The 13,806-nt window shown below is 34.3% G+C and overlaps 1 protein-coding gene across 5 annotated transcripts in view; it reads right to left on the bottom strand.

The window, feature by feature from the left end:
• Positions 1–13,806, bottom strand: part of Abl2 (ABL proto-oncogene 2, non-receptor tyrosine kinase) — a 103,700-nt gene that overhangs the window by 24,205 nt on the left and 65,689 nt on the right. For all 5 annotated transcript variants that reach the window (XM_077105137.1, XM_076832472.2, XM_076832470.2 and 2 more), the window contains exons 2-3: positions 3,118–3,180; positions 1,821–1,991 (exon numbers count right to left, since the gene is read on the bottom strand). In XM_077105137.1, coding sequence (XP_076961252.1) covers positions 1,821–1,991; positions 3,118–3,180 — 234 coding nt within the window. The remainder of the gene's footprint in view (positions 1–1,820; positions 1,992–3,117; positions 3,181–13,806) is intronic.

Below are 13,806 nucleotides of genomic sequence, written 5' to 3'. Positions count from 1 at the left end.
AATATATAACTCTATTTATGTACTAATATATAACTCTATGCATTATTTAGTAATGCATAAAAGTTAATCTAATGAATTCTTGTAGTGCCTTAGACTCTTATCTCTAACAGATGCAAGGCTTTCTATACAGAGTTCACTCCTACTTTCTGAGGGTCAAAAATCAGAAGGATGCCAAATCAGTCACATGGCCCAGAAGTTTCCAGTCAAAGGCTATTGAAGAAAAATTCAAAATAATTACTCTGGTAGCCATCTATCTTTTCCCAATGACCTCCAGAAACTTTTACCATAGCATAACTTTGTAGCCCCTACTATCTTACCTGAAACACCTATATGGGAAGAAAAACACAAAAGCACATGTATACACACACATGGGTATATAATATACATACAATGTACACAGACAAAAGTGTGTCTTTTGTGGCAGTGGACATGCACGAGTGCACAGATGAATACTAGCCAACTATATTTCTGTACTTATAGGAAAACTTGTTGCCCTGCTGCTTTTCTATATTAGTCCACAGAACTAGAAGACCAAGTTTTGTGTATTTTCATATTGCCCCTTCCTTAAATAGAACTGGTAATTACAGATCATCATAATTAGGATACAAACATGACAGGTTTTGTTTTTTTTTTTCTTTTTGGCAGTTAGGAGAATATTCAACTCTAGAAATTTTGACTACCATAAAAATTGGGCCTATTGGCAGAGGAATTCTAAAAAAAACTTTCTTTTCTTTCCTTTCTTGAGACAGAGTCTTGCCTGTTGCTTGGGCTAGTCTCAAGGTTTTGGGCTCAAATGATCGTCTTATCTCAGTGTCACTGAGTAGCTGGGCTATAGGCAGGCACTGAGTTCAGCAGAATTCTTCTTTTTACTGTAAGCAAAGTATCACCTTCAAAGAAGAAGGAACTAGCCAGGCACACACCTGTAATCCCATCTACATGGGAGGCTGAAGCAGAGGATCCCAAATTGCAGGGCAGCCTAGGCAACTTAGCAAGACCATGCCTCAAAATAAAAAATAAAAAGGACTGGGGATGTAGCTCAGTGGCAGAGCACCCCCGGGTTTAATCCCCAGTACCAAAATACAAGGGAAAGAAAGATAAGAAAAATCTGACATTTCATGGATTTTAAGAGAAACTACTCTTGGCCATAGATAAAGGGAATCCTAGTCCTTAAGCAGTAGACTAGCAGCTGCTCTAACTCGTAAATGAGAAATTAAGTCTTTCTATATCGATGTTCCCTTGGTGACTGCGCTATCTTGGAAAATACTGACAAAAAATATAAGGGTAGCATTCCTCAAATGGGGAAGGGCTGCCTTCCTTACAGATGGGTGACCTTCCTTGAGTGGGGACAGGCTGCCTTCTTGGAATGACCACTCCCATTTAATTCTCCATTCTGAAACTTGTAAGCAAGAGGCATCTGTTTGACAAATAATCATTTAAGTTCCAATTTTATTTAGTTAAAAATTATCCTGAAATACATTTTCCCCAGTGGGAGCCTTTATAGATTCAAGAGGCAAGAACAAACTTAGATTTTAATATATATGTGTACATACATATATGTACACATATATATTATGTACATAACATATACAGTACAGATTTCTGAGAATTCCTAAGGTGTTTTAATTCAGTTTTATCCTTAATAAACCCTAAAAAATAGAGTTACACTTTATAGGGCAGAACTCTTACACAGCTATAAAAAATAACAAACCAAAAGTATCTGGGCCCAAATCGCAAGCTGACTATAGTCAGTGGCAGAAGCCAGACAGTCTCCTTTATTTCTTAACCACTAATAGAAACTGGATGTTATATAGAAGCCTCACCTTTAGTGATGCTGAGTGTGTTATCACCACTAGCTACAAAATCATAAAGTGCAACAAAGAGATTAGGGTCACTCTCAGTGGCTCCAAGTAAGTTCTCCTTGGAACTCCACCTGATAGCTTCGTTCAGTGCCTGGGATTCAACATCACAACCATAAGGGCGGTGCAAAGCTTCTGAAAGACACAAAAAGGGAAAAGAATTCACAATGAGTTCCAACAGCTGAACATTCATTTGAATTCAGTACATATACATTATTTCACTTGCTGGCCTATACTGACAACTCCAAAGAGAGACAGAACTGTACAGTTAATGGAGTCATGAAGATGAGCAAATAGGCACTGTGTCTCCTGAGCATCAGACAGAGAATTACTTCTTGAAATGGTAACAAGATAGAGAAAGGACCACAAAATGAGAGTTTAGCTCTGATTTATATGCATGCACCAAAATCAGATATGGCATAGTTTTCTTAAAATGTAAAAAAGAAAGCTCAAAAAGAAGAGACTCCTACCTTTAAAAAACACACAGCATATTTTGTTGTGGTGATGGCTTTAAATAAAGGATAGTTAGGTTTTATAAATTCTAAACTACACTTCTTCCATTACTCTTTCCAAAGAAATCAAACTATAGGAAAAAGAAATATTTCAGAAATATAGAAGTATTGAATAAATCCAGACCTTCCATTATGTATAAAAATTACAGAAATAATGCTTTCAGCAAAACAGTCCCAAATTTCTGCAAAATGAAAGAAACATGCTTTGGTTCAATACAAAGTATTCTTGACATTTCAAACAATCTTTTTGGTAAGAACAGTTTGTAACTGTTCATGGTTTTAATGACTTAAAAAACCCTCTAATTTCTTTTCCTGAGCATAGATCTGTAAAATATTGATAATTTAATCAGTGAATATTTATTGAGTTTCTACCATGCGCAGTGGTTAAAGCCTAGTAAGACCGGTTTCTTCCTCAAGACTTTATAGTTCCTAATTTATTCATACACATATATTGTCTGAAAGATCACCTGTCTCACATAGCCCAGATTGGCTATACAAAAAAATAATTGTTCTTCCAAAATTTTAGATTTCTGGGACTGATTTTAGTGGCTGTCTGCTAAGGCAAACCATCCAATTGTCTGTCATAGAACAACATTTTTGTATTAAGTCTCTCCTGACTTTTAATTTTAAAAATTTTTTAACATTTTTGAAGGGAAAAACCTTTAAATCTGTGGTTTTATTTTGTTTCAAATCCATTCTTCTTTCCATCTCTACTTCCAAGACCTTGGTTCAGATCCCCAACATCTCACCTGGACTATTGCCTCCAGTCTTGTCTCCCTCAAATCCATCCTCCACACAGCTGGCAAAGTGATCTATTTAAGACAAAAATTTGACCACATCACTCTTCTTAAGCCACTTCAAGAGTTCACCATCAAGCTGAAGTCTCCTTATCATGCATGGCCTTTGAGACCTTTCACAATTAGTAGATGGTTGAGATCTACTTCTCCAACTTTGTCTCTCCCCACTCCATACCTCACATTTAACATATGCCACTCTGCTTCCCACTTCTTGGTCTTTGTTGAGTCCTGTACACCTAGAATGGGTTCTCATTCCACTTTCTTCTGACTAGCTAACTTCTCATCTTACCACACTTAGTTAGCTCCCCTAGAAATCTGTAACTTCCCCTAGGAAACCACACACCTCTCTATGCTTTCAAAACCTGACATTAGTCCCATCAATCACCTCCATCTATGTTATTTCCCACACTTTACAATGGAGACTCCTTAAGGATAAGAACTGAATTTTCTTCCTGTCTAGTTTTCATAATATGTGTTCAGTAACTATTAGCTGAATGAATTGCTGACTTACACAAAAATATATGACAGGAAACAAATGAATTTTAATCTTAAAATCACACTAAACAATGTTTCATAACTATGTACATGATATTGACAGAAATTCCTACTGCAGGCGGGATCTGTAATTATCTAAAGAGTGGCATAGTTTCACTTCATCACATTCATTTCTTCTCTGAAAAGAAAGAAATGTCTGAATTTCTAGAGTTAAATTTTGTTTTGTATTAAAAGTATTATGATAGACTTAAAAGGGTATGTTCAGGTGTCCCAAAAAGTCAATTTAAAGCAAGTACTTGCTCCCTGTTTAAACAAAGTTACAATGGATGAAACAGTTAAATTATATATAACTAGTTTAGGATTACCAAATAAACAACAACAACAACATATCATAAGAAACATTCTTTGAAGTGGTCACATGTACTATATTTTTATTTTAATGAAAAAATTACTTGCTCTAGCAGATGTTCCACTGGGTCACAAATGCCAGTCCTTCATTAAAATCAAAAGCATTGTCGAAAAAAAAAAAAAACCCATAGTAAATATTCACTTTTATCAATTTATTAGGGCCACACTAAACACCCCAAGATCCATAATGATAAATGATTTTGTCAGAAATAAAGTGATAACACATTACAATGTTTTGTAATTATTATTGTCTAATGATTATCAAAGTACAGTTTCAAATACACTTCATTCTTTTTAGATAGAAGCTGCCTGATTGAAATTATATAAAAATCTCACCCCTGGAGAACTTTTCTATCATCAATGACAAGGTTAAAGATACTGTAGTATTAAGCAGACACTGTAGCCAACTTAAATCCTATTAGGACAAAAACAGCAAATGCTACACATTTATACCTAACTTTGTGAAACCCAGCATATTAAAGTTTAAGATTAGGGTTGGGGATGTAGCTCAGTAGTATAGCACTTGCCTAGGCCAACCCTTGCACCTTCCCCCTCCAAAAAAAAAAAAAAGTTTTAAGATTTACAAAACTAGTAACTTGTGTGAACATTTACTATATGCTAGATATTGTGCTGGATTTCGGAACATAAAAGACTAGAAATCTCTAATAACACTGTTCATCTTAATATACAAAACTACTCTCTATTCTTCCCACCACCACCGCAAATCTGTTTCTCCTACAGAATTCCCATCTCAGCTGATGATAATTTCATCTTTTCAGGTGCTAAGGCCAAAAACGTTGTAATCATTCATGATTTCTTTCTTGCTCACACATACCACATCCAATTCACTCAGAACTTCTATTGGCACTCCCTTCAGAAATATCCAGTCTATCCATCTCTCACTCACCGTCTCCACTACCACCATCCTGTTACAATAATCATCTATCACCTAGATTATTTCATGAAGCTACTGATTTCCATGCTTCTATATTGTCTTCCTATTGTTTGTCAACACACCAGTTAACTCTTAATGCATAAACCAAACTGTTTAAAACTCTTTCAATGGCTCCCCATTTTAGAGTAAAAACCAAAATCCTTAAAGAGCCTATGAGGTCCTTCCCTCTGTGTCTTGTGCAGTTCATCTCTTAACTACTCTCCCGTTAGTTTATATCATTCTGACCACTGGCCTCCCTGCTATCATTTAAACATGGCAGACACACTCCTGCTTCGGGATCTTTGTGCTGGTTTTCCTTCTGCCTAAAAACTTGTCCCCATGACATTTTACTCAAATATTACCCTTCCCAATATGGCATTTTCTGATTACTCTATTTTAAAGGGGAACTATTCCTAACAACGCTTCCACATCTTCCACATTTCCTTTCTTGATATATTTTTCTCCACAGCTCTTACTACCAAACATATAATTTACTTATTAATTACTATATTTATGCATATCATCTAACTTCCCCTACTAGAATACAAGTTTCATGAGGACAGGAATTTTCTGTTTTGTTCACTGAACAGTGAATGCCAAACAGTGCCTGTATATAAGAGGTTTCAAAAAAGAATAAATCATGTAGACTGCCATACTCAGAGGATGCTATAAGAGGACAAAATATAAAACAAAACTCTGGAGTCAGGCAAGGTTTCAGACTTTAAATTAAATAAGCATTTAAAATGGATGAGTAAGAATTCTGTACTGATGACTGTCAATGTGCAAGGACATGTTCATAACATGTGATTCATCTATCGGGGGAGGAACTCCAAGCCCAAGGGAAGATTTTTAAAGGCAAAGTTAGCTTCTTTAAAACCATGTTATTTAGCTAGGTGCAGGGGCACATGTCTATAATCAGGAAACTGTGGCAGGAGGATTTCAAGTCCAAGGCCAGATTCAGCAATTTAACAAGACCCTGTCTCAAAATTAAAAACAAAAAAGACTAAAGATGTAGCTCAGAGGTGAAGTGTTCCTGGGTTCAATTACTAGTACTAAAAAAAAAAAAAAAGAAGAAGTAGTTATCTGACAAAAGGAGAAAACAGGATAAGACCCACAACACAATGTAACATAAATTTTAAAATATCTAAAGGTCAAACAATACTACATTTTTCTTAAATATACAAATCAATAAACACAGGATAAAAATAATTTTTTTAGGCAAAAATACTAAAAGAACCACCATTTGGAAAACAAACCTTTTAATTTCCCACCACCCCCTCTTCCCATCTCTGGTTTTATGGTCCTTCTGGCTGAGTCAAAAGATCTTCCTTCCTTCTTTTCTTCTTTCTTCCCACTCACTCTTCTGTTCTCATAGAACTGAGGGTCAATTTCCTGTAAACCAGTCTACACAGGATATCCCACTGAAATCCCATCCTACCTACTGGTACCAAACAAAAAGAGAACTTTTTTAAAGAAAAGAAATTCAACATTTTTCTGGGGACGAGAATGAACATGTATTGAATCATGGAGAATGGAGAAGAATCAGCTAAGGGTTAATGCAAAACCAAAATGAAACAAAAGCCTATGGGCAGAGCAAGTAAAGTCAGTGGGCCTAGTCTGTGGCACTTTCCTCATCAGTTAAGACAGACATGTCTGGATGATTCAGATGTACTGCGCAAGCCTCAATGGAGATGTGTAGGCTGTGAAGTTTCATTTTTGAACAATGTGAAGTGACTGCTATATACTAAGTTAAGTTAGATAACAACTGAACTAATCTTCTAGTTAATTACTGCTATAGAGGTAGATGATGGACTTAAGACAAAACATTAGAAAACTGAATTTTACTTATGTATGTAAAGGAACCAAGTGGCAGAACTATTTTATGACAATTTTAAAAAGGGAATTTTGTTACTTCTTTCTTTCTCCATCCCCTACGTTCCTTGTTTTTTTCTTCAGTACTAGAATATTAGGACTGAACCCAGAGGCTCTCTAGAACTGAGTTACATCCCCAGCCCTTTTAATTTTTTTCTTTTTGGAGACAGGGTTTCAATAAACTGCCCAGACTGGCCTCAAACTTCTAGTCCCCTTGTCTCAGCCTCCCAAGTCACTGGGCTATAGGTATGTGCCATTGCATCAGGCTTTGTTAATTTTTTTAAAAATTTTATTTTAGTTGTAGATAGACACAATATCTTTATTTTGTTTGTTTGTTTTTATGTGGTACTGAGGATCGAACCCAGTGCAAGTGTTCTGCCACTGAGCTTCAACCCCAGCCCTATTAACTTTTTTCTATTGATAAATGTGCAATATACAACAAAAATAAAGCAAAACAGCAATAATAGCTTGTTCAAAATAAATTACCATGATTAAACAAGTTAAAACCTAGAATAATAAACTCACAGAGAAATCTGAAACTTTTTTATACCTTTGTTTTATTTTTATTTATTTTTACGTGGTGCTGAGGATCAAACCCAGTGCCTCACATGTGCCAGACAAGCACTCCTACCACTGAGCTACAACTCCAGCCCCAGTAATCTGAAACTTAATGCTTAATTGTATAGAAACACTTCCAACAATTAGTTATTCAATAACTATCAGTTTTATTAGAAATTTGTCAGGTAGTAAGGAAAAATTAAAATACAAATTTTTCAGTTTAGGTAGTTTTGAGTATTTTATAAATCTTTCTCTTCACAGAATTCTATTTCACCTGACTGTATTCTCTACAAGCTAATAATTTTAATCCCTTTTAAAAACTAAGTTGGATAAAGCATTCAACAGTTTTTAACACAGCTTAAGTTCTTCACATCAAGACATATATACATCTTCGTATCATAAAATATTATTTATATATTCTTTCATTTGCTAACTATTCAATAAACATTACACTATGAAATACTAAGAAAAAAAGCAACATAAACCTTTACTGACAAAACATGCTGCGGATGATAACAATAGCAGATAAGATTAATTTTTTAATATCTCCACACTTGACTCTTGTGGTTATCCACCCTTTCTCCAACTACCAACTCTGACCCATACCTGTCAAGTTGGATACAGCAGATCCTGAGGCCTCACTGCACAGGCAGCAAAGTGATGTGTTCTGATCTCTGCCATAACTATTAGGTGGAAGCAGAACTGTCCCCAAGACCATGCCGCTGGTCAGAAGCACAAAGTTAAACTGCTCTATGTAAAGAGGAAGTCTTAGAATTCCACTCTGACAAGCAACACCACATGCATGTGACATTTACTCATGTACTCAGTGGCCAGAGTTAACCAATAAGAGATAAACACTCACAACTCTCAAAATGGGTGGAGGGTAGCCTAAAGGAAAATGTCTTGTAATCAGCACAAGACTGAGTCAGAATCGAGTTACTTCTGAAAGTTCTGGGAATATTAAATGCAGAAATGTGCATGTGTGTATAAAATAAAAACACAAGGCTATTTTCATCACACATGTGAGTAACATATAACTTCGTAATAAACTAAGTTATCAGTTCATATAGGAAGGTTTTCATTTCTAAGGGTGATGAGGTAAGCCTGCAGAGAAATGTTTCCTTGGAGAAAATCTGTTTATAATAAAACACTAAATACATTTTTAAAAGAGGAAACGCCTAACAAGACTCATCTTTTACATCACTCAAGTTAGCTTAAGAAACCACAGTTTTAAAACCAAAGAAATAGTTACTATCTGATTCATAGCCAAAAGCCAGGAAATAACTGCTTCCACTAACATTTTTGGCTCTATAGCTTAATACAGGTTAAAGAATAGCATGATTATATTGAAAAATTTTCAGTGTTAAAAATTTCAAAAACAAAGCCTAATTTTTGTTAATAATAGAGGAAGAAAGTTAAATAAAATTTAAGAACTTGAAAATAAGAGTGTCTTACAAAAAACTAGTAAAAATCTATAAATAAGGGATGACTTTAATGATATGATCTACAAAAATACTACAAGGGTGTTTATAACTGTGTAGTTGAGAACACTCACTGATTTAATATCTATCAAGCACTTACTATATACATCAGCACTATTCTAGATCAATAAAAATAATAAGGTAAAATTATAGACAGCCAGACTGAAGTAGCCTGCAATAAAGTAAAACATAAATTATAATTTAATATTATTATGTGTAGGTAATTGTTAACAGTTAAAAAAAACAAACAAACAAAGCTTGCCAGGTGTGATGGCACATGCCTGTAATCTCAGATACTCTGGAGACTAAGACAAGAGGATCACAAGTTCAAGGTAGCCTCTCAGCAGCTTAGTGAGACCTTGTCTGGACGTGGCTCATCCCTGGGTTCATTCCTTAGCACCAAACAACAAAACAAATAAACTAACTTACGCTTTCAATGAAATTAATCTTGATAAAGCCAATAATGTCCATATCATGAAGAAAACAAGAATTAAATGACTAATGGTAACCTCAAATAATGACTCAGAATTTCAAATACCAGGTTGACTTTCTCCTCTGGATTATAAAAAAAATCTATGGTGAAATATGTAGATTCTAAACCACATGATTTACTACTTAATTATTTGCTATTTACGTTATCAATACATTTAAATTGCTCTTGTATTGTAACTAAGAGTAAAGAAGAGATAAACGAATAAACAAAATGTATCCTATACATTTAATGGAATATTATTCAACTCTGATAAGGAATGGACTTTTGATATGTGATACACCACAGATGGATTTTAAAAACAAACTAAGTGAAATTAGAGACACAAAAGGCAAATATTGTATAATTCCATTAATATGGAACATCTGGAATTTTCTTCTCATTCTCAAAACCTACTTCTGCAAATATTGTTGTACAACATTGTAAATTTATTTATGAATACCAAAAAGTAGTTAAAATTGTAAATTGTGTTATGAATATCTTATCACAATGAAAACTAAAATTAAAAATATGCAACAGATCTCCAAAGATCTTTGGTTTATGTGGGTTAAAAATTTTGTCATTACATATTACATTACACATTACCATAGCTAAAATTAAAGTTGAGAAATTTTAACAATATTTATTAATTCTAAAACAACAGTAAATCCATTATTTAACATAAAACATTTTGTTTAATAAATAACTTTCAGGACTAGGGTTGTAGCTCAGTGGTAGAGCGCCTGCCTTGCATGTGTGAAGCACTGGGTTCAATCCTCAGCACCACATAAAAATAAATAAATAAATAAAGGTGTAAAAAAATAACTTTCAGGGCTGGGATTGTGGCTCAGTGGTAGAGCACTCACCTAGCACGTGTGAGGCCCTGGGTTTGATCCTCAGCATCACATAAAAAGAAATAAAGATATTGTGTCCAACTACAACTAAAAAATAAATATTTTTAAAAAATTAAAAAACAACTTTCAGAAGAGAATTAAAAGATTAAGAACAGCATTGTTATTTTTTGCAAATCTCGTTAATAACAGGTTAAGGCAGGAAATTATACTATTTAAATAAAGTGACAAACTAAAGCTGGAAGCAAAAGAAGCATCCAAGCAAAGAATGGATGGGGAGGGAGGGCAGGGAGAATGAAGCACATGCAAAAACCCTAAGAGAGGAAAGAACCTGGTATGTAAAGAAAATGAAAAGAGTACTACTGTGGATGTCAGGAGTTGACCAGATCAAATACTTAAGGGTTTAGGCTTCTATTCCAAGTATAAAGCAAATCCAATGAATGGTTTTAATCAAGGAGATCAGATGGCTTGACTTCTATCTTTAAAAAAATTAGAAAAGAAAAATATGCAGAAAAGGATCATGTTGGCTTGGAACAGGATGGTAACAGCAGAGACAGAAAAGTAGAAGAACATAAAAGATATGGTTTGCAGATGGAAAACCACAGGACTTGCAGATAATGTAGATACAACATACATGGGGGTGCTTGGGTGGTTTGTTGGCTACTAAGTTTCAGGCTTAAGTACATGGTAGATGGCCATGTCACTCACTCAGAATAGTAGTATATCTCAAGTTCCATGGACAAGTAAGTTTGAGAGATATAACTAAGATCTGTGATATATAAATCTGGAGGCCAGAGATAATCCTGGGCTGCAGTTATCAGCATTATATGGTATTTAAAATTACGGACCTGGATGAGGTCACTTAGGGAGACAACAGTCAGACAAAAGTGTAGAATCAGATTTATAGAACGATGATTCAAGTCACTTAAGATTTCTCATTTGAGGGCTGGGGATGTGGCTCAAGCGGTAGCGCGCTCGCCTGGCATGCGTGCGGCCCGGGTTTGATCCTCAGCACCACATACAAACATGTTGTGTCCACCGAGAACTAAAAAAAATAATAAATATTAAAAAAAATTCTCTCTTTAAAAAAAAAAAAAAAAAAAAAGATTTCTCATTTGAAACCATGGAGCCTAGAAAGCAGAACACATAATCTTAAGTGCTAAGAAAAACAAAGACTTAATGTTAGAGCATTTACTTGAAGCCCTAGGTTCAACTCCCAGCACTGAAACAAACAAACAAAAACTCTGTCATAACCCAAAATTCTATATCCACAGACACTATCCTTCCAAAATGAAGATAAGATAAACACATTTTCAGTTGAAAGCAAAAACTTGTTGCCAGAAGACTTGCTCTAAAGGAATTGTCAAAGGTTTTTCTGATAAAATGGGAAAGAATACTAGAAGGAAATTTTGGAACATTAAGAATAACTAACTAGGGGCTGGAGGTGTGGCTCAGAGGTAGAATGCTGGCCTACCATGTGTGAGGCACTGGGTTCGATCCTCAGCACTACATAAAAATAAAATGAAGATATTGTACCCACCTATAACTAAAAAATAAATATTAAAAAAAGAATAAACAAAAACTGATCAACATTTGGGCAAACAAAATACTCTTGGATTGTTTAAAATATGTTTGATGACCAGAAACATAAAGTATGTAGTACCATCTGTATGGGCCCTTCAATTTATGTACATATAATAGATATAACATGTAACAATTATAACATAAAGATGAAAAAATAAAGAGAACTATATGATGATAAGGTTTCCATACTTCACTTGAAATGATAAACACTGAGTCTAAGCAGTATGTAAAAAGTTCAACATATATATTGAAATCCCTATATGGACCCCTGGACAATCAAACGAGAGATACAAACATACATAAAATAAATAAAATGGAACACTAAATAATAATGTTCAAATAATTCAAGACAGAAAAGAGCAAACAAGAAATGATAGACCTGGAGGCTGGGGTTATAGCTCAGTGGTAAAGCACTTTCCTAACACATGTGAGCCACTGGGTTCAATCCTCAGCACTACATAAACATAAATTAATTGAAGGTATTGTGTCCATCTACAACTAAGAAAAAAATATTTTAAAATATTATGGACCCAAATTCCAAAATAATTTGGATTATATTATACCACATACAAATGATCTAATCACATTTATAACAGATTGTCAAAATGAATGTGTAACAATCCAATGAAAGGCTGTCAAAAAGGAAAATATAGGGCTGGGGTTATGGCTCAACTGTAGAGCGCTCGCCTCACATATGCGAGACCCTGGGTTCGATCCTCAGCACCATATTAAAATAAAAAAGGTGAATGAATAAAATAAAGGTATTATGTCCAACTATAACTAAAAAAGTAAAGAAAGAAAGAAAAATATAATCATATAGGTAGTAGAAAAATTAAAGGATGAGGTGCCTGATTTGCTCTGGAATTTTTCCACTAGCATAACAAAAAAAAATTTTAAAGATGAAAATATATCCACACAAAATTTGCATTCTATGATTCACAGCATTATTCATAATGACCCAAAATGGAAATAACCTATGTATTCACCAATTGATGAATGGACATATAAAACTATTCAGGAATAAATAGGAATGAAGTACTCATACATGCTGAAATAGACATGCCTTGAAAACCTTATGCCAAATGAAAGAAGTCAGTCAAAAACTAATACATACTACGTGGTTCCGTTTAGTGAAAGGTGAAGGATACAATCCGAAGAGAAATCAGAGTATTGTGATTCCACTCAGGTGAAACATCTAGAATAAATGTTTCATAGAGAAAGTAGATAATGATAGCCTAGAGCAGAGGTGAGGAGAGGAACACAGAATAACTGTTAAGAGTTTCAAGGTAAGAGTTTCAAGGTTTCTTTCAGGGGATGAAAAAAAATTTTCTAAGATCTTAAAAAAAAAAAATTTGATTGTGCTGATGAGTTGAAAAATTCTGTTAATGTACTAATAAAGACCACTGAATTCTAATAGTAAAAATGGGTAAATTTTATGATGTTACTACATCTCCATAAAACAATTTTAAAAGCCTACATATTTTAGAACTCCATTCATATGAAATGTCCAGAAAGCACATTATTGTTACCTGGGACTAGAGACAGGAATACAGACCAACTAGTACAAGAGATCCACTGGGTGATAAGAGATGCTCTAAAACAGGACTGTGGTAAGGGTTGTACAATTCTGTACATTTACTTAAAATTATTGAATTGTACACATTTTAAGACAGATGAATTTTATGGAATGTAAACTATAACTCAACAAAGCTGTTTTTAGAAAGGTATATTTCTGAGACTTTGTTAAGAGAATAAAAAGAAAAGCTATAACCTGATTAAAAATATTTGCAAATTATATATCTAAGGACACACATTCAGAACATGTAAAGAAACCTCAAACTTAAAAATATGGAAATAACTCAATTTTAAAATGGGTTAAAAATCAACTATAAACTCAGTTACCCAGAGAGAGCACCAAGGGAACAGGCAAGCAAACCTTACTCCTTCCTTCAGCCAAGAGGATATAGGAATGATAAATAAAATGAGATA

This window comes from Callospermophilus lateralis, chromosome 13, assembly GCF_048772815.1.
Source record: "Callospermophilus lateralis isolate mCalLat2 chromosome 13, mCalLat2.hap1, whole genome shotgun sequence".
NCBI lineage: Eukaryota > Metazoa > Chordata > Mammalia > Rodentia > Sciuridae > Callospermophilus > Callospermophilus lateralis.
This window is presented reverse-complemented; position numbering and strand designations above follow the sequence as displayed.